Genomic DNA, 23,072 nt, shown 5'->3' with positions numbered 1-23,072 from the left:
TTTGAGACTTTAGTCTTTGGCATCTTTACAGATCTTCTTTATGCACCAAGAGCTTATAACACTCCAAAGAGAAAGGAAAAATTTAAATCGCATCATATGACCCCTTTAACCATCCCCAAAATAAACGACTCAATTCATAAGTTAACCCTGAGATGCAATATAAGCATGAAGTAAGCCCAACAAATGCTGATTTGTTTGTAATAATACCGATATCTGCATTAGCACTATAGTACTAGTAATACTAGGGAGCTTCTTGCACCAAAAAGATTGTTTTTCTCATTCATTGCATTTCCGTTGTCTCTGATGGTCTGACTGCCTGTGGACATTTTGCTCAAACTCTACATGGAACATCCGGGAGAAAAAAGACAACACGGCAGGGGTCATGACACATCCAGCTTCTGTTGGCTGAGTAAGTGTGAGGCATTTCAGGCAGGGGAGGTCATCCAGTCACACTCAAGAGGCAGGAATGCAATGCAATTAAATCCAATACAAATAACTTTTAAAAAGCAAACAATTCTGAGGTTAACTTCATGGTTTTAGCAATTAATGCTTTGTAAACGCCTGCAAGGACAAATAACTTTGCAAATGTTTAAGGGAGAATTAGGCCTACATGAATTCAAAAGCAAAAAATAAAAACAAGCACTAAAGACTAAAGTGACCCCTGAAACGTTTAAAATCACAACATTGCTCATTTCACATGGGAATACTGTATGTGAATAGTTAGCCAAAATGCAGCCTCTAATTGCATTTCTTAATTCAGTTTCGCAATATTTTTTAGCAGTAGACAGATGTTATAAAGACATCAAGCCCCGAGAAAATATTCACACCAACACCAATCCTGCAAAGAGAGAACATGCCCTCGGGGGAAGAAGCCAGTGAAAAATCAGAGCCATTAATAAAGAAAAGAATACTGCCACAGAACTGATGTTTCTGACTGCAATGTGCGCAATATATTTGTGTGCAATACATTGCATGTGAAATTGACAGTAATATTTACTTTTCATTTCAACAAATGGTAAAGGATAAAGTACTTCACCTTTAGAAAATGTTGATTGTTGATGGTCAGACTAAATAATATATAAAAAGTTGCAAACCTCATATAAAATAAATGGAATCAGAAACACACTTTCTATTTATTTTACATGAGGTTTGCAATGTTTTCAACCTTGATAACGAAATTTTACGACATGCAAATACATGAAAACCTTTTTTTTTTTTATCACTGTTCATTACAATAAATGATGACTCAAGTTTGGGACATATGTAATTATATAACATTGTATTTATTTATTTAATTAATTTAATTAAACATCCTTAAAAAGTAGCAAGTTTAGCAACAGCAGCGTAGCAGATCTCGTCCCCCAAAATCAAGCTTATGTATATGTAATGCCCATGCCAAGAAATGCTGGTTAAAATGATCATGATCATATATATATATATATATTTCAGTCATGATAATTTCAAACAGCATTTTTTCATGATAATTTCAACCAGCATATATATACTGAATATATATATATATATATATACTGAAGGTATCGGTATCGGCAAGTACCAAAAATAAAAGTATCGGTATCGGGCGAGTACTGGAAAAAGTGGTATCGGTGCATCCCTAATAGGTACACATTTAAAAATGCAGTCATATAAAAAGCAGTTTTACATTAAGCAGGGTCGCCTCATGGGGCTGCCATATTAAGATAACATGACCAGCTGACTACTACTAATTTTATCTCTGTGACCCTCCTGTAAATGGACAAATTTGCTAATATAATTAACCAATTTCTCTAATTAATCATAGCTTTAACAGTTAGACTGGACATTTCAGCAACATAAACAAAAAGTAATGCTAAATGCTGAGGTTTCTCCTAAATTTCAATTAAAATTAGGCCTAACAATCAATCGACATTAATGCAGGACGGAACTCCTGCATTCATCTTTAGACTTCCAACATGTAGCGTCATACGTGCAAAGTTATATTTAGCTTGCTAGATGTTATTATAACTCTTTGGCTGAATGTGATTTAAAACCAGGGTAGGTGACTTGGTTCAAAAGCATTTTTTGTTATGCCAGTTGAAAGTCTCCTCACATCCCGATAGCAATCATTAAGTAGCTAAGTGATCTAAATGCATTTATATCATCGATGGAAGGCGTAGAACCATAAAATGTTCGTCAAATCATATCCCTCAATCCAAGGGCTACAGTAGGCTGTCCTACATGCCTGTTAACGTATGCATTTGCATACCTCTGCGCACCCTGTTTGAAGAGAGAGACGTCATCAGCACGGTCCATTGCGCTATCGCAGGCCGAGCGAGAATGGAAGGTGTTATTATTGTAATATTATTGTAATATGCGCTTTGTACTGTAATGTACGATGAATGAGACATGAGGTAATCGGACAGCATTGCATTCAACCCTCCACCAACGCCATCTCTCATCGTTTCACTGTAAGCTTCTGGTCTGTCTGTGTACGTTCATGTGTTTTTAGTAGGAGGCGTGGCTTTGGAGAGTGATTTGCAGAGAGGGTGGGGTCTTATGCTTTCAAAGCTAGCTTGTTATTGCTAGCCTCTCCGAAATCACCTACCTTACATTTAATTATGGACAGTGGTTAACGTTATATACTCACGAATAATGAACTAAAGCAAATAGTGTTAAGAATAGACATGACCAAATAGCTTGCTTCAATCGTGTGGAACTACTGTCCATGATTGAATCAGATTCTGCCAAAGAGTGTACCAAGTCTAATAACTGAACTGCTCATTAATAATCAAATTGTTTAAAAGTTTGAGATCACTATAATTTCTTTAAAGAATGATATGCACACATTAGAATGATTTCTGAAGGATCATGTGACACTGAAGACTGGAGTAATGGCTGCTGAAAATTCAGCTTTGTCATCAAGCAATAAATTACATAAAATGTATTGAAGTAAAAATGGTATTCCAAATTGTAATACTATTTCACAATATTACTGTTTTTACATCAAATAAATGTAGCCTTATTTCAAAAACTCCTACTGATCCCAAACTTTTGAATGGAAGTGCATCTTCTGGAAAATTTTTTGGGGGAAAGGATCTGTTTCCTAAGAACCATCTGCTTTTCCTGCTAGTGCTTTTCAGGGCATTGCATTTTGACTGGTGATGATAATCCATAACACTCTCTTAAACACCACAGAATTGAAGGATATCATAGACCAGTAAAGCTGAGAGCTTGACGGTAATTATTTGCCAGTTTCCAGGCCAACACTGTTAGGCCACGTCTTTAACAAAATGCACTGACAGACACCACATTTCAACAATGTCTTTCTGAATAAAAACAACAATCCACAGCTCTTAAGCCACCCATTATTTTAGAAACATATAGCGTTATGACAGCACATTGACAAACAGAAGTCATTCATTGCAAGGGATGTGTTAAGGTAAAGGGCTGGTCTCATTAAGCATGAACGTGCTGTTGTTCCTCCAGCATTCTGCAGGCCTAAATCTGCCAGCTATACTCATGAACAAATGTGAGGCCAAGCAGAAGAGCTACATCCCAGGGAACCATTTAGTCAAACAGGACGTCCTGCAAAACTCAGGGCTCATTCCCAGACATTGGCGTTTACTGCTGGCCATGTAACTGCCATCCAACATCACAGTGAGAGACATTCTTTCACAGAAAATATAGTTCATAAAGTCATCATATATAGCATGAGCATCAGTAATACGTCATGTCCTTTTAAAACATCTGCTGCAGCTCTCTGGGAAACGATCATGGAGGTTTAAAAGCGTCCACTGGGACACAACATGTCAGACAACAGAATAAGCATGTGATCTCTGCTGTACCGAACAATCATGGCTGAGGGCTTTATGGTTTCAATGATTCGGTTGCACATATGGGGAGGCCCTAGACATGAATTTACCACCAAATGGTGTCAAAACGCTGAATGTAGTATGCCTTCGCCCCTGAAGGCCTTTCCGGATTATCCAGCTTAGTGACATATGCTATCGCTACACTGGCTGAACCTTGAAATAGAAACAGCCCACTAAGAATGACCCCTGGGAAAAAAATGTTTAGGTTGTTTTAAGTCACAGCATGCCAGGATAAAAAAAAAAAAAAACATTTCTGCCAGGACCACTATCGTCAAAGATGATTGACAATTAGCATACAGTTTGGATTGGCGGTATGGTTCTGTTCTGGGCAAGAACTCCCTGCGCATCCATGCAGCCTAGCATGGATGAGAGTAGAGAGAGCAGCGATAACCCCCCAGGGTAAACAGAACAGAACCAACATAAATGTATTGCAGATATTGTTAAAGTTCAATAATTTATGTACACATTTTAGAATTAGTCTGATTAAAAAAAAAATCAGAAGACTGAATCCCGACTGACAGAGGAGGAGCTGGGGATGGAGGAGGGTAATTAGCTATTGAGCAATGCGAAAACTGCTGATAATACTGAGGGACCTTATATATGAATGCTTAGATAGGTGTCGTATTCCCATAGGTAGATGGGGATAAGCTGAGAGTCAGCTGATGCGAGCTTGACTAACGTGACCTGCCAGAACTAACGCTACGCTAAATATATTATGATATGATTTAACAGGATCAATAAACGTGAGTTGTTCAGATCTATAAATTTTCAAGTATTCATAAATGCATAAAAACTGCAGTACATTTTTACCAAAATGGCTTAACTTTTTTTAATGCTAAGTCAAAGCCATGAGGTGTGGCTAAAAAAGTCATATGGCCCAATCACATGCAGGAAAAATGCAGGTAAAACACATATTATATGATATGATAAAACAGGGACCCTGGATTGTCCGGATCTCTTAAATTTAGAAGTTGAGTATGAAAATATACGTCACAATTTTTTTTTAATCGTCACAATAGCCTCGTGGTAAGCGCGCTGACATACAGCGCCGTTGCGCTTTGGGTGTCTCGAGTTCGAGTCCCGGCTGACCTTTCCTGATCCCGACCCCTCTCTCTCCCACTTGGCTTTCTGTCAACTAACTGTCCTATCAATATAAAGTCAAAAAGCCCCCCCCCCCAAAAAAACATTAAAAATGCAAATCATACTTATGATGGTGTGAATAAAGCTCTTATATGAGCATGCGTTTTCATCTCTGAATTCTTAGAAAAAAAATGTTTCACGAAAACATTCACCGCTTATTAATTTGAAAAATGTGTATGCCAAGCCAAAGTCATGCGGTGTGACAAAAAAGTGCCCCAACCTGAAGTAAAAAGCTGAAAAAAACAAAACGAAAGAATAAATGAATAAATTATATCATCAAGAGGACCCCTGCAGACCCTCATGCCAGATTCAATAGTGTATTAAAATATCACATCATTTGACCTATAAGACAAGAATTCTAAAGTCATGTGGTGCGACTTCCTGAAAATTTTATATTATTTATGAATGAATAATTCATGACATTTTTTAAAGTACTTTTTACCTTTAAAAAAAACTACCTAAAAACATTTATTTTTAAATAATTATTAATGTGTACACTAACATGCTTTCAAGGTGTAAGGAAAATTGTATTACTGTTAGTTGATGGTTTACACCACATTACACTACAATGTAATGACATACACCAAATGAGCCATTATCACATTGAAACATTTCTTAAAAATAGTCTAACATTTTTCAAAACCATAAAAAAACAACATGAATACAAAAAAACACTTTTAAGAACTTGGCACATGTGTTTTATACCAGATTTTTTTGGACATATGCCATTGACCCAACACTGGATTATAGAGGGGTTAAGGTTAAGTGCAAAGTAAATCTACTTTTTGAACCTACTGCAAATGCAGACATAAAATAACAGTGTTCCAATGAAACATCAAATGCAGATGCACAAATCTCATCAGCGATGAGGAGACAGATTCCAGTCACACTTTGTGCATGACAACCACTCTGCGTGTGTTTGTGTGGGTGTACGGCAGTAATGATCAAGGGAAATTGATCTCTCAGTGCAACATCTGTCCTGTTAAATCCCATTTTCTTTAGGCCACAAATTCATCTCCTCAAATTCAGAAGCGAGGATGTGAGATCAGTCTGTCGTGTTTCCGGATCAGTGGCGGCGCTGTGGGTTACATCATATTTATAGTTTTCCTCTTGCTTAGACCAGGCTATCTCTAGTACAGCTAATTAAAAGCCCAATGAGATATTAACTGCATATCAGGAGATTACGTCACAAAGATGACTCATGCCCACAGCCTGGGGAAGTGTATCATGTGACCGCAGGGCTCCGCCCATCTTATCTCTCAGATGACACTGATGAGGTCCCAGAGCATCTCCGGCAGCACAGCCTTGTGTTTTCCTCTCATCATCAAAACAATGACATAAGAGTGGGGGATGCTAAGGCAAGCATCACTGTTCTTATTGCTCATTTTGCTTTATCTAATTTCATAACTGTGAATCAAACTTCATATGTATGTGAAGTTTACGCTAAGGAATGATTCCTCCAAAAATCTGATAGAATTGAGTAGTGCTGGGCGGTATACCGGTTCATACCGAATACCTGTGTGTATTTTTGTTATGATATGAATTTTTAAAATACCGCAGTACCGGTGTATGTCGCTTAAACAACGTTCGGAACGCGACACTGTTTGAAAGGGGTCCTTTTTCACTGTTGCACTGTGTTGAGGGAACAGCTGTATGTGTTACGAAGTGTGAAAGTTCTGAAACTAAAGCTGTAGAACTAATAGAACGTGATGATGACACAGAAGAACTCAGTCGTGTTTAGTCACTATTTAGTGTGGAATTTTTTGACAATATTCACTCATCATGACAGTAAAATAGGGCATTCTAAGTCAATACACTGCAGTATTTCCTCTCTCAATCAGTAGAAAATATGGATAACACCCGGTCATGCATGAAAAAAAAATACTGTCATGTACCGTGAAACTGGTATAATTTTGAAAAATACTGTGATATCAATTTTTGGACATACCACCCAACACTAGAATTGAGGAGGAACCTATAGGGAGCAGAATATAACTTAGACATGGGGGTGGGCTTTTGTTTTGAATTGAACTACTGAATAGCCACATAACAACCACCCAGAATACCTTAGGAACCACATAGCAAGCCCTGGCAATCTCCCACATGTAGCGTCTGGACCAATCAGACACACCATTTTTCATTTGATTTAACAAATCAATTATTCATTAGATTAACAAACATTCACAGACCCCTCACCCAATAAACATACTGGGTGCCAAGATGTCTGTGAACGAGGCCCAAGACACTGGTTACCATGGCAACCACGACACCTTTGCTAGACCAGATACATTTACGACCTAATGCCATGTTGAGAATTTCCCCTCGCACTACATTTTCCATAGCAAATCCACAGTGCACAGTAAAAATTGACTCTTCTCTAATTAATTAATAGGAAAACCTTTTGTGTGTGTGTGTGTTTATGTGTATGTTAGACCAGTTTAAGTGTTTATGTGTATGTTAGACCAGTTTAAGTGTTTATGTAGTATGTTAGACTAGTTTAAGTGTTTATGTAGTTAATAAAGCCTTACTTGTATCACACTTGCCGTTGTTCATTGTTTGCTCATAACTGGAGTCCCTTATCATGCAGATTTATGCTACAGGCTCTGTGTAGAGTTGTACAGTAAGAAAGTTATTTCCCTTAACCAGGAAATTAACGTTCTTAGAATTGACAGACAGTGGACCCTGAGAGGTCAAGTAAATATCTACAGCGGATCTAAATATTTATAATTAATTATAACTAGTTATGATTAATTATTCATATTTCCCCTATGAGCTGATTCACTACACACATCACCCTGGCACTGTGGTAGTGAGTTTTGAAGAGGCAATTCTGGAAAATTAACGTCTAGTTCTTAATTGTTACAGTGGGGTGCAAGTAAACAAAAATTACACAGGTAATCAATCTCTTAAAAGACCCAAAATGAAAATTGTGTTGTCACTTGCTCACCCTAATGTTATTCCAAACCCATGAGACTTTTGTTCATCTTCGAAACACAAACAATGATATTTTTATTCTTTCATCCTCTTTGTCTATCTGCTGAAATCCACACAACCTTAAACTTTCATGCATTTAAAAGTAAAGATCTATATGAATCAAGCAATCCAAGTCTTCTTAAGAGACACAATCTCACTATGTTTACATCCACCCAATCCATTAGTGATCAGATTGATGGCTCAATTGGATTGAAAAGCCTTCATGTAAACACCTAAATCAATCCGACTGAGTTCGATCTGAATGAAATTTAGATCAGATAGAAATGGTTGGTGTAGACCTGAAATTAGGGTTGGGCGATGTCTACAAAATTGGCATCGGACGATGTCTACAGTGAAACATCGCGATGGACGATGACATCGGCGGGGGCGGGGGTGAGCGGGGGTGGAGTTAGGAGGTGTGCACGAAGCGTGAATCCTTATAAGGGGTCACGATGCCGGCTCAACATCGTGATGTCTATCAGCCATCGGCTATGGACGATGGCATCGTCTATAGGCCCAACCCTACCTGAAACAATCAGATTAATAGGAAAAAAAATAAGCATGTAAATGCCGGAATATCTTATCTTCTTAATCAGGTTAAAAAAAAAGCAGTGTTCTTACGAACTGGTTAGTGGAGGAGACTGAATATATACAAAAAATCTGCTAAAACATTCATAAGACATATTCTAACACATTTGTCAGCTTTCCGTTTAGTTATGTCAACAAGACAAAAATTCCAAATATATTCACAGTAGCTCCAGTGGCATTATAGCAGTGGTTTTCTCCAGTTCTGAAAGAAGTGACTGGTGAACTGTGCATACTCTGAAGTTTTGTTCGGGAATACATAAAGGCACAGGTTAATGAAAATATGTTTTGGATTGAGATAGCTAATGAGGTTTGATCTCGCACGTCAAGCAGGAACGTTTGCAATTATCATATTTGATTAACCCTTATGTATGATCAATGTTCATATATGAATAAAACCCTAAATTACATGTTCATTGTGTAAAGCAACTGTATCAATGAAGGTACAGAATTCTTACAGGTTTCATTAAAAATGTCTTCATCTGTATTTCAAACACGTTTTATGGGTTTGGAATGACATGAACGCAAGTAATTGATGACAGAATTTTCATTTTTAGGTGAACTAAATGTGCGTAACATTTACTGTTGCTTGGTGAAATTCTTTGGGCATAATGCAGTCATCTCAATTTTACGCGAGGGACGCGTGAGGCAAAACATGTCCACACACAAATTTCGCATCGTATTTAAGTTTGGTTAACTCTGAACATGGGAATCTGACACGCTGACCAATATAAAGCTACTTGATTTTTAAGTGAGTAAGAGATGCTTCTCCACACTATTGACAATGGGCCAACTTTGGCCGCAAATTTTTTGCTAAAGGTTTTGCTAATGTGACCACATCTTCAACCTTTAAGTGTTTCATCAATACAGCTGCTATCCTAAAAGCCAAGAGAGTGTATTGGTATATGAATAAAAAAAGTTTCACATTACTTTAAGAGACTTTCATGTTTTCTTCTACACCATAAATTACCGTTACACATCAAACATAAATTTTCAAATCAGTTAAACATAACTTGTTAAAAAGTTGCTACTTAAGGACTACAGCTACAAGGAATGAGTTTACATGCTTGACAAATCAGAGACAAGTTTTAGTAGTGACTTATTTTTTGTAGAAACAACACAGTGGCTTCAAAATTCACCTTTAAGAAATAAAACAATTTATATGGTAGAACACAATAAGGAAGTCTCTTTAAGTAATGTTAGCCACTGATTTTATTTCACTCATAAATTCAAAATGCTAAAAGCCCACAGGAAATTCCATAAGGGAATCCATGGAAAATTAGGGTCTGTCCCAATACCCACACTTGTGGCAACCCTCTACGCACAACTTGGCAATATAATCGCCATTGGCTAGTAAATTTTTTTGTTTACTCGCCAGACTGATATACTATCTTACACACACACACACACACACATGTTTACTTAGCTAAATGGGGACATTACATATACTTTTATTGTTTTTATATACAGATAGTTATACACTTTTTAACCTAAACCCACCCCTACCCCTCACAGAAAACTTTCTGCATTTTTACAATTTCAAATTTCAAAAGTAAAAAAAAACTTTGTTTATTTTTATAACAGTTTTACAAATGAGGACATCCACAAATTTTTTTTTTGGTTTTTGCCGATTTTGTCAGGTTTTGCTCACTTTTGGGTACAAATTTGTCCCCAAAATATGATTAAGTAGGTACATACACACACACACACACACACACACACATGATTCCACCCAATCAGCTTATCTTTGTAAAATGGAACAGCTTCTTAAATAACTGAATGTGCACTCTTAACTTCAGCCAATCAAGCATTATATTATGATAATTAAGCACTATTTAATGATAGAACTAGTGATTAGAACTAAAACTTGGTAACCATGAATGAATGCATATTTGTCATTTTAACTGAACTTAGGACTGGTGGTGGTGTTTAAGATATTGTTGGTCATAGGTAATAGTAATTATTATTAAAAGATACTAGGCCTACTACTACTACTACTATTATTATCTGCTGGGTTCATGAATATTAATCACGTTGTCAGCGTTCGCTCGAACTGATTTGCTGAAATCAAAACAGGGACGGTAATAGATGAGCGCCAGACAACGAGAGTTGTTCGCGTATTAGCTCCGCCCACTGCCGAGAAACCGGCATATCTTCTGCTTGTTCTTAAAAGCTGAATAATTCTAAATGAACTCTGTTATTTTGACAGGAAAATACAACAAAGAATATGGTTTACATGTAGCGCGTCGATTCAGCGTGGTATGCAAGACTCTCGCTCTCTCTCTTTGCATGTGTGAGAAACACAGCGCTATCAGTAAAGCGACGGCGAGTCGTGCGCCTTCACACTAGTTTACGGTACGTCAAATACAGGTGCGCTGCTGCTACATACTGCGTATCCATTGAGTACATGACATGATCCATTGAGCGCATCCAAATAGTACAGATCGCTTGACGGAGAGTGAAACTCTCAAGCGCTCAGTCAGCGTGTTTATCGAGTGAAAACCTGTGTTGAACGCCTCTCACACACATACTGGCCTGTAAAATCTAAGAATTTATTAGCCAATGGCTAATGTTAGACGTTATTTAGTCACCCAGAGTAAGATTTAGTCGCATATGCGAGTGATTTACTCGCAATGTAGAGGGTTGTGTGGTCTTGGCCACTTGTGAGCACATGCACGCCACACAGGAAGTAAATGTGTAGGACTGTCCCAAGTCTGATGGCAAAACTCAGTTGCCCTTAAGGCACACGGAGTCCACAGTATCTCTAAAACAGCATCGACCCAGTATTTAAGTCTAAGCGTATCCAATCATTCATCATGATCAGGAACACATGTGACCCGAAATCGCAAGATATTAAGTTAAACTTTCCAGTCTTTGTTAAATTAATTGCTATTACATGTGATTTGGTAATAAATAAGTAATAAGTGTTTGCTCATTTTATTGGTGCACAACATTTTAAAGTTTGCAACTGCTTTTTGTTACCTAATTAAAAGAATCACAATTAATGTTAAAGGGGTCATATGATGCGATTTCAAGTTTTCCTTTCTCTTTGGAGTGTTACAAGCTCTTGGTGCATAAAGAAGATCTGTAAAGTTGCAAAGACTAAAGTCTCAAATCCAAAGAGATATTCTTTATAAAAGTTAAGAGTTAGCCACACCTACCTAAAACGGCTCGTTCGAACACGCCCCCACATATCTACCTCACTATGTGGAAATATTACCATAACGCCGTCCAAATGTTCACGCAAAGAAAGGCTTGGTTGCCGCAGGCATCACAGTATGGTAAGGGACGTAACATTTCCGTCACACGCTTGAGGTATTCGGCCAATCATAACGCACTGGATAGCTGGCTAATCAGAGCACACCTCGCTTTTCAGACCGATTAGTTTTGTAAAAATCGACGCGTTTCAGAAAGGCGGGGCATAGAGGAGAAACAATGTACAGTATGTGGAAAATAATGTGTTTTTTGAACCTTAAATCGCATAAACACATTTCATTACACCAAATACACAAAATAATGTTCTTTTTAGCAGCATCATATGACCCCTTTAATGTGTCATGTTACATACGACCTACTGAACAAACATTCAGAAGTTCAAAGTGCACAGTATTGATGATCTAAATGATTGTGTGTAAATAAAGCTCTGTAAAAACTTTACATATATTTTTTTAAACTCTAGACAAGTGCACTTGTTAAATGGTTAAGTGCAAACATTTATAAACACAAATAAATGGATTAATTTACATACAAAAGCAATGTAAATCAGCCATACATTTATATAAAACGACTTTGATAACACCCTTCATAGCTACGATGTAGGCTAGTTGGGATTCCGCGTTGCCTAATATGAGGTAATACACAAAACAGGTTAATTACATCATAGACAGTTCCCGCCCAAACTCGCTGATTGGATCTTTCTCGTGCAGCAGGTGGATTGCCAAGAAATTCATCCCACCACTGTCCCATAAGGATTTACTGAGGATCAATGGAAATCAATGCGATTCTTTCGAATCCTTCTGCTATCTTACAGAGGCTTTAACTCAGTGCACAAATAAAGGGCTGCTTATAATATTAGCTCAGATAATCCTGTCTAGTTAAGGGACAGGTTCCATTGTCAAAGCCCACTGGATCTAGCCTAGCAAATTAGCTCACAACAGTCCCTATAAGCTATATTATAAGGATACTTACGTTATCTGGCATGCAGTATTGTAAACAACACATTGCCTCTCACAAACTCTATGCAACAGTGTTGATTAATGAGCACAGCAGAATTCAAACAGGTCCACAGATGCACCTGCCACCGACACTACATCACTGACCATAAAAGTAGCATGCAAATCAGAAAAATGCACAAAGCCCTAGCTCTTCATTATATAACTGTTTATATTTCGTGTGCGAGTATTGCATGACACTTGCACGCGATCTTACCTGCACAGCCAAAGAAAAGAAGCACCAAGATTATCGCCTTGGTCGGAAACATTGCAATCCCTTTATGAAACACTGTGTTTACTGTTTATTGTTGTCTTCCGTGCTTGAAATAAAGAATTCGTAATTCCTAAAATGATGCCTGCGAAGTTCCCACGAAGTTTTCTGGACGGGATGCGAATATGGACGAGGATCCGGATCGTTGGACAGTATTGATATTGTTGCGGTTTAAATTCGCGTGCCCATATGTCGCGCGCTGAGACTGTGAGAGGCAAGAGCGCGTGCACACGCCGCTTCAAGATGCACGCGAATTAATCCGCCCAATCAGCAGCGCCTCTGAGGAAAGACAACGATATGATCAAATAATACACTGACTGAACCCAACCTGGAAACGAAATACGGCCACCACATACACCTGGACTGCCCAGAGTAAGGAATGGGAGAGGAAAATCAAGACATAGCCTATATAAACAATTGTTTTCATATCTGGTAGGTTTAATTAGACGCGGATATTTAAAGAGATAGGGTGAACATTCTGTCACTATTTTCCCACTCTCACGTTGTTCCAAATCTGTAAAATGTTAATTCTTTTGCGCGACAAAACTGGAGATATTACGCAGAATGTCACATTCGGTCACCATTCATTGTTATTGTGTGGAGAAGAAGGATACAACGCGAGTGAATGGTGACTCAATCCCTAATGTTATTTTTTGTAAGAACATGAAGAGGAGAAAATTACGACGTTTTTTTTCCAGGGTTAACGGTCCTTTTAAGACACGCTTTGGTAACCTAAAATATTTTTTCCAGTCTTCTTTCCTCAATATAGCAAGGTGTAGTAGTAGATCTAAAGGCGGTGCCCCATTTTGTCATTCTGAAAATAATGATCTCCCTCACGGATCAGTTCACTGATGTTTCCTTTATCTTGCTCTCTATATCCCATGCAGGGATAAAGAGGAACTGCCTTTCACTGTGGCTTTAGAAAAGAATCCATGGTGAACTTTTAGAGATCATCTAAAAGTATCCAATTTAATGCCTTGCTTAGGGGCTGGCTAACTGTTTTAGTTTGAGTGAGAACTGCATTATTGTTATTGTCCTCATGCATTACACATTGAGGTTTATTTGCATGATGATATTTGATTCCAAAAAGAAAAATAGCCTACCTGAAACACAAAGGTGCCTTTACATGGTTGAGGTAGGCAGACCTGTCACGTTCAGATGATGTATTATTACACAATAAATTATATATAATGTCATATTTTTATTCATTTTCATATTTATAAATTCATAATATCATGTTATAACAATTATGTTTTTTTTTCAATGGTAATTTCTATGTAAACAAATTTATATAGTCTTTTTGTGTTTTAGACGGCATTTTTTTGCAGTGTAAAGACACCAAAATAAAATAAATGTATGGGAAACAACCTGAAGGAGGCGAAATGAAACAAAATAGTTCATCATCTTCTTCATTTTGGCTATCATCACTATAGCATAATTTGAGTACAATTCCTGGACAATGTTACTTTGTTAGAAAAGATCTCAAAGGCTATCAGATTACCACCACGAGCAATCATGTCATTAAAAGCGGGTGTCATTGTCATTTGAGACATCTTGCATGGTATAGTAACCTTCTTTGTGTGGTTTCTGTGCCATTGTGATTGTTTCTGTGTACACCATAGAATTCAATAGGTGTGCCTATTTTCTGCCTCCTCGTCTGCCTGAAAATAAGCTGATATACTCTTTCTGTCATCCGGATCTGTGGTAATAACCGTCAACACGGTCTAAAACATTGACAGTTCACATGCACAGCAGTTTCTTTCTTTTTTGGCGTATTAATATGTGATTGTTCTGTTTTTGCAGTTTAAGCCAGACAAAGTACTTTGATACTTACTGTTAAAAAAACATTTTCACATTAGACATGCATTGGATTTGCTATGGTTTATTTTACAGTGTAAGGAAAGTTACTTTTAAAAGTAATGCATTACGAATTGTGTTACTCCATAAAAAGTAACTAATTGAGTTGTTTAGTTACTCTTCATGGAAAGTAATGCATTATATTACTTTTGCGTTACTTTTAGTCACCTGGACTGGGCTTGCTTATTTATTTTTTAATAACAAAAATACCCCAAAGTTATTTTTTTTTTGGCAACTGTAAAGGCTCTTTCGCAGCGAAAAATGAAATTAAGCCTCAGGCTGAATGAAGTGCCTCCGATTTCTCTCAACATGGGACTGGAGAGGTGTCAGTGAATGAATGGGAAAACAAAGTAACTTGCATTATTTGAAAAAGTAACTCAGATATTTCATTGCTAATTTAAAATTATTTATATTTGGGCTTGCTTATTTATTTTTTAATAACAAAAATACCCCAAAGTTATTTTTTTTTTGGCAACTGTAAAGGCTCTTTCGCAGCGAAAAATGAAATTAAGCCTCAGGCTGAATGAAGTGCCTCCGATTTCTCTCAACATGGGACTGGAGAGGTGTCAGTGAATGAATGGGAAAACAAAGTAACTTGCATTACTTATTTGAAAAAGTAACTCAGATATTTCATTGCTAATTTAAAATTAATTATATTGGATGGTACATTGGAAAAATGTGGTAAATTAATTTACAAAAACAAAACAAACAAACAATTAGGCTAACCTTTTTTTCTCAGGGTAGTCTTGTAGTTTAAAAACAATAAGTTTGGAAACTCTTCTATTTGTGTTTCCACAGAGGAGCTGGCAAGAGCTGTACAGATGGCACTAACAGCTAAGGGAAATGCATTTCTGCCAAAGTTTTGTTTGATGAGTGCTCAAGTAAGAGAATAGGAGCTCACATTTCATGTCTGGGCAAGAAAATTAGTGTTGACAATGGCATTCATCACTGTCACGCTTAATATGCCCGTTCCTACAATAATAATTTACTTTCTGCGTCTGACAGTTATTCTAACACAAATTAGCCTAATTTCTTTCTCCTGTGAGGTCTTTTCTAAAATTATTAATCATGCGATTGGCATGGAGAAAATGGATGAAAGCGCTGAATGATGAAGTGTTTGTATCTGCTGACACCTTCTGGTCAAACAATGTATTTGCAAGCAGGAGCTTGCAGTTTGGTATATTTTCCTGTAGAGGGCAGACTTGTAACGTATTCAAAGTTCAGGGCGAGGTCTTACTCTTATAAGCTATAGAAAGCGGTGTATATAGAGCATGAAAACTTTGATTGGTTCCGTTACAAGTGCACGAGAAGAACTGAAAGATTTTCTTGAAAATGGGCAACAATATTGATTGCAAATCTCAACAGATTCTCACGTCCCAGATAAACAATCTGTCTAATCAGTATCAGAGCCTACTGAACAGTAAAAGAACAGTAGCATACTTTCCCTTGGGTTGTGCTTGGCAGCACGTAATAATTATTTTACGCGTTAATTAAGTTCATAATAATTTATATATTAACAGCATTCTTTTAAATAAGTCTTTTTTTAAAAACTATCTAGCTTATGTGTATGTATTTGGTGCTTTCGGTAGGCTGTCATCCACTTCCAGTTATTTTAGCTGTACAAAAAGCAGCCTGTTATGCTGCATGATATTGCAAATTTTATCATAATCATGAATACATTGGTTTGGTTACTGGTTACTGCACTTCATCATTCTTCAAGTTATTTACTAAAGCAGCTAATGAAACAGAAGTCTTGCACATTTACAGGAAATGCGATGCAAAATACGGTGGATAACATATCGATGTCATTTTTTTTGTCACTTAGATTTCTTGCATCTTATTTAACCTAAAATTAAATTGGTCTATTGGCTACTTTTAGAAGGTTTTAGTACTATTTTTAGGCTAAGATGGCTAAAAAAAAACAGCTAGTTGGCTGGTCGTAGTCGGTTTAAGCTGGAAGTTGCTGGTTTTAGCTGGTCTTCCGGCTCAGCTAAGCTGGTTATAGTTGATTGGTCAGTTGGTCTCCCTGCTTGAACAGCTAAGACCAGCATGGCCAGCTAAAGAAGTGGTCAAAACCCCTCTAAAACCAGCCTGCAAACCAGCTATGACCAGGCTGGAAGACCAGCTAAAACCATCCAACCAGCTTAGACTAGTTTTAGATATTTTTTTCAGCAGGGGGAGACCAGCTTAAACCATCTTAGGCTGGTTTAAATAATTTTTAACAGGCAAAATAATAATAAAGCTTTGGGGGGGTTTTTTCCCGAGCTCTCTGAACTTTGCCATAAATAGGCCTATAGGCTATTTGCATTTTGTTTGTTTGCCATTTGTGTAGCGCTCATTGACTTCTTCCTATATTATCAGGAACTGAGGTGACAAGAGTATAATTCAATGCAGCTGGTGCGTAACCCCCTTTACACCCCAGCACACATCACACATACATTAGCATTTCAGACATGTACACAATTTATGATAATCATAATTGGAGCTACTTTTAATTGTAAACAGTTTCCAGATTCTTTGGATTTCCTGTATGTTCTGAGCACAAATATCTTGCAGTCATTTTCATTTTCAAGCTAATAAATTCCCCTGTTTGTAGAGATAAATGCCTAATGTAATGATGTTTTCCGGAGAAGAATCGCCCCACTGTGACAAATGAGAGCGAGTTGAATTACTGCCATTGGATGTAGCGGCAAGACGACTGTCTAATAAAAAATTAACCAAAACAACAGAATCCATTACATGCCCCTAAATGCCTTGATTCAAAAAAGCAAATTGGAATAAACTATTTTAGTTTGATTATGGTTACTTGATTTTTCCCCATAATGCAAATCAAAGTCTGAAGTGTGGTTTGCTTGACAAAAGACTGTCACATAAAAGGCTTGCGAGTCGTAGTTTGCATTTATAGCCTCGATTTTCCATGACAAAAGGTTTAACGCGCACAAACACGTAAACATGTTAACAATAAATCTATCTGCTTTTTGTTTGCATAATCACGCCAGCATTTTCACGTTTGTTTATTTAAGGTCACATGTTCCCATTGGGGTAACTGTATATTATTGATAGGCTAGTGAATTCTGTTTTTGAGATGCACACCCACCCCACACGTTAACATGAAAGTTTCAATCACAGACGGCCTGAATGGCCAGGGGGCATTGCGTTTTCCTTAAAAAGATGAGATAACATCACATTACATCCGCTACTATGGTCACATCTAAGTGTGTGATGATTCATTCATGAGCCGTATCAAACTTCTTCCAAGCCCAATACCGTCAATGTTCAAAGAGAATGAGCCATACTTTGAAGAATGATGTTTTTTTCTGTTCTTTGTTATTGATTGTGTGGTACTCTATATGAAAGCAGCAGAGATGGAACATTCACCTTTCATTTCCGGCACCTTAGTCTCCATTCTCATTCCCACACAGAAGGCCAATTCCCCATTTTTGCCCGATAGATGTTGCTTTGAGCAAAATCAAAATAACAAAGCCAAAAAAGAAAAGAAAAGAAAAAACTATAATAGAAAGCACACCGTTCTCACATTTGTACACAAAGCTGAAATAGACCTTTTGCTTGAACCTGATAGTGTTCAATTTCAGACACAATAAACAATAAGGCAGTAGGTAGCTGGCATACTGTACGTTAATTTCCCTCGCTCGCCTTGCTTTCTGCCATACTGTGTGGAGAGCTCCACCTTATAATTATTATTTTATTTCAAATTATCCCTGAATATGAATCTTTTATTTGCCGTGTCCTTCTGTTTGTATCCTGCATAACACCTAGCTATTTGTCTGTTTTCTTCCAGAACAGTGCTGAGAGGAGAAATACTCACACATGCTGATTTTTATAAAGCATATTTTTCACAACCCGGCAGGACCATGGTATTTTGCTGGACCCACCTGAATTTCTCTTTCTCTCACCATGTTTCTCTCATTTTGCTATCAGCACAACCGATTAACTACTTCTCTTCTATTTAAGAAATAATTATTATAATAAACATGATGCCAAACCACTAAATAGCCACTTTTTTAAAGAAGTTTAGGCTTTTACCTCATTTCAGGATCGTAATACAACCTTGACATTTTGACTGCCTCACAAGAACATAAAAATGAACGAACAGAGTCCAGGGTGGAGATGACGGAGGGAGAAGCCATGGAGAAAACAGGAGGAACCAGGGTGGATCAGACAGAGGGAGGAGCCTGGGAGAAGACAGGTGGGAGCAGGAGGAGCCAGGAGGGACCCAGGCCACAGCCATGATGGCGGCCCACGGTGGAGCCGACGGAGGGAGGAGCCATGGTGGAGGAAGGGCTGACGACTCCAGGGGGCCGACCGACGGCGGCGGAGCAGGTGGTGGTGGAGCCCGAGGCGGAGACGGAGAGCCGAAGAGCCAGGGCGACGGGGAGGCCAAGGTGGAGCAGATGGCTCCAGCAAACGAGGCGGAGGAGGGGATCCGGAAGGCCACGGTGGAGCCGCAGCGACAGAGGACTGAGATGGAGCAATGAGCCTGACAGAGCCAGAGGGATGGAGGGATAAGGTGTAGCCAGAGAAGTAGAGTCCCGAGGCGGTGGATGGTCGACGACAGACCAAGGCGGAGCCGGAGGGACGAGGGAGCCCGGCGGAGCTGGTGGACTGACGGGCCACAGTGGAGAAGAGGGAGCTAGGAGCCATGGTGGAGCCGCTGGGTCGAAGGTACAGAGGTGGTGGGAGAGGGAGGCTGGGCAGGAGTTCAAGATGCTCAGGGGGATTAGGGACGGTGTGTGTTGCCCACACACACCACAAGGCCACTCCCAACACCGGGAGCGCCAGTGACAGGGGAACGATCTCCGTGGTCGTTTCAGGACAGAGAGTCAGTTAAGGGCAGACAGATAATTCATGGCAGGCAGATAGTTCAGACGAAGGCGGGAGAAGAGTGGGCATGTCTGCATATATATATATATATATATATAGACACACATCTCATAGTCCACTGAGCTCGGCTCACCCTTAGCCATGGTGCAGTGGGCGGAGCTTCCCTCCGCACTCTCGCTGTCCATGACTCTCTCCTCCCCCGTGGCGAGCACTGTAGTGTAGCCAGCTCTCGCACCTGGTCTGACGTGTTGGGCTCTAGCTCTGGGGCGATCCTTAGCACTGTTGCTCCATTTGGGCGATGGCTCGTCGGTTGCGGTGGGCTCTGGCTCTCCGTCAGCGGTGGGTTCAGGCTCTTGCTCCGCGCTGCGGGGTGATGGTGGGCTGGGCTCTGGGTCAAACGGCGTTCTAGATCAGGGCTGGACACTCTCCAGACATCAAACGATCGCCTCCCTCCAGTTCAGTCACTTGGTGTCTGGGAGGTCGACGGGGCAGTGGCAGTTAGCCCCGATCTTGAACAGGGACTTGAAGGCGGTAGTGACGGCGAAACGGCTGAAGTCCCTCACGAAATCTTCGATATCCTGGCTTCTCCGAGCCAGAGCGGTGAATCTTGCTGTGTGCTCCATCAAAACAAAAAGAAAAACTTTCAAAAACGAAAAACAAAATGCGGGGTAAAACGCAGCGTTACTTTCACTTTTAGGTCCCCACATGTAGGGACGTAGTAGACCGGACGACCAACAGAGAACAGAACACAATTAATATAGGAGAGCTGATGAGGGTAATAAATGACACACACCTGAAACCAATGACAATAATCGAAGACAGAAACTAGGTCACACAGAACACATGGGGGATCAAAACACAACTGACAATATTACATTATATTATATTATATTCTAAGTTTGTTATATTATGACATTGAATTTATTTATTTATTTATTTATAAGTCAACCTTTGACTTTCAGGATGTTTGTACGTTTTGTGGTAAGTGACCTTGAGTTCTGGAAAGTTAATATTATATTATTTATTGCTATATTATAAATTCAATGTCATAATATAATAATATAATGAGTATATTATGACACAGAATTAATTAATTTATTTATTTGTCAAACTTTGACTTTCAAGGTATTTGTATGTTTTCTTGTATGTGACCTTGAGTCTTTGACTTTCAGTGTCTCTGAGAGACCAAAATAATATAAAAATACAGTTGGCCACCATATTTCATAATGGCCAACCCATTAACAAGAAACTGAATTTAGCAGCTTGTCCTTGAGAGATTTGCTGTTGACTGAAGTAAAAAAAATAACAAAGGGCCCTTTATTGAGGTTGTCAGTTGTCCTCTCAAATATCCCCCACCATGTTGTAATTCCAGGCTTGTCAGTGAAGGAATACTGTATTTGATTCAGCTCTAGTCAGCTGGAGCTATCTGCCAAGAATTCATTTGTATTCACAAGCCTTTTACTATGCACGTCTCTTTTTGTCATGAGCTTCTTATCAATTTTCAATTCTCTGCTTGACTTCTTTGCACACACAAACATTTCATTACTGTTCAATTCAAGTGACCCTGGTATACCAAACGGCTCATGTAACCCTTTTAAGTGTCTTCCATCAGAAACTGATGAATGCCTGTTTGAGTCGTCCTACCTGTTGAATACAAAGAGCAATCAAAGATAGGGCATAGGGACAATGCACATAATTGGAGGGTATCAGATTCAATTTGCTGCAGATCATTTAAATGGCAATTAGGTGATTTTTCAGCGAGAGGAGTGCGCTTGCTAAGAGCAAGGGAGAAGTGTTGGAGCAATCACACCGAGGGCTCACACAGAGTCCTTTAGTTTTGTGTCACTGAAGTTGGATCATTTGCATGTTAATGTGATGCAATGAAAATGTGGAGAATTAAGCCAATCACAAAGCAGCTTGTTAAGACAGAGTGATTGCACAGGCAGAATGGTGAAAGCATCAAAGCAGCATCTTCTGCTAGTATGATACATAATTCAGTTCAGAGTCACTTTGTAATAAAAATAATAATACATGCATGTTAAGGCCACAGACATGCATGACCTTTACGCTTCCATGTTCCTTGAGAATCTAAGCGCTGCAAGATTTGTGCTCAGTGATACAAGGACAAACGGAAAAATATGCATGACTTGCACCTGCCTGGCGTACCACTTCAATAACACTGAATATTGATGTGATTGTTGATTTGTTCTGTGGGCACTGAAAATGCCCTCTCTGATGGTTTTCAGAACAAGAGCACAGAGAACAGCCTGAGTAACAGGACAAAAAAGGTGCATGTGATGGTAGACTTCTGCCATAAAGGATGTTTTATTCAAAATGCCCTGTGCATGCTAAATTAGACATCATAGAGCTTTTTATGTTGTTATTTTATTTAAATATTCTGTCTATGCATTGTGGCACAGTATATTTCTTGTTTCACTTTTATCACTCTGTCTGAGAGGAAAAGGTTCTATATCAGATTTACTCAAACTTAAGATGAGTTTGTGTCTTCTTTCGAATGGATTTGGAGAAATGTAGCATTACATCTCTTGCTCACCATTGGATCCTCTACAGTGAATGGGTGCCATCAGAATGAGAGTCCAAACAGCTGATAGAAACACCACAATAATCCACAAGTAATCTGCATGACCGCAGTTCATTTTTAATGCCTTATAAAGTGAAAAACTGTATGTTTGCAAGAAACAAATCCAAAGATTGTTTAATTTTAAACTGTCTGCAAAATGTGAGTTACAAACTTCAATATTTAGTACAATTCTTAAATCGCTATGGGGGAGCCAGGCCCCCTGGCCCCCCCACAAGCTACGCCCATGATTTGGACTCTCATTCTGACGGCACCCGTTCACTGCAGAGGATCCATTGGTGAGAAAGCGATGTAATAATAAATTTCTCCAAATCTGTTCCAATGAACAAACAAACTCTTCTGCTTTTTGGATGACTTGAGAGTGAGAAAATTTGCAGCACATTTTTTTGTTTCGTTTAATTTTTGGGTGAACTATTCCTTTAAATCTGCAGAACACTTGTAGGGTTCTTAAAATATGTTGTGTATAGAACCTTTAGGGATTTATAACAAGAGAATATAATATTTGATGTTTAATTTCATTAATTTAATAGGTCATATAAATAGATACTTTATCACTAAAAGAAACAACCATAGCCATAACACTTTTATTAAACAATATTATTTAATGTATTTATTAATTATTGTTTAGCCTACAGAGATACGTTGCGTTGAAAATCACTCTTATATAACATTTTCATTTTAATATAAATATATATTTTAATGTTTTACGTTAAAGGGACAATATGTAAGTTTTCGCCGCTAGAGGG

General features: G+C 38.5%; 1 protein-coding gene across 14 annotated transcripts in view; it reads right to left on the bottom strand.

The window, feature by feature from the left end:
* Positions 1 to 13,273, bottom strand: part of LOC107713449 (neural cell adhesion molecule 1-like) — a 105,239-nt gene extending 91,966 nt beyond the window's left edge. For 9 of the 14 annotated variants that reach the window (XM_016518940.1, XM_016518948.1, XM_016518950.1 and 6 more), the window contains exon 1: positions 12,975 to 13,272. In XM_016518940.1, the coding sequence (XP_016374426.1) occupies positions 12,975 to 13,026 (52 nt within the window). In that variant the 5' untranslated portion in view covers positions 13,027 to 13,272. Of the gene's footprint in view, positions 1 to 12,974 lie in introns of all 14 variants that reach the window. The other 5 variants (XM_016518938.1, XM_016518943.1, XM_016518939.1 and 2 more) reach the window with 2 other exon arrangements.
* Positions 13,274 to 23,072: the final 9,799 nt, after the last annotated feature.

This window comes from Sinocyclocheilus rhinocerous, unplaced genomic scaffold (assembly GCF_001515625.1).
Source record: "Sinocyclocheilus rhinocerous isolate Xijiao unplaced genomic scaffold, SAMN03320098_v1.1 scaffold689, whole genome shotgun sequence".
NCBI classification, from domain to species: domain Eukaryota; kingdom Metazoa; phylum Chordata; class Actinopteri; order Cypriniformes; family Cyprinidae; genus Sinocyclocheilus; species Sinocyclocheilus rhinocerous.
The sequence above is the reverse complement of the archived record's forward strand: the minus strand, read 5'-3'. Positions and strand labels throughout refer to the sequence as shown.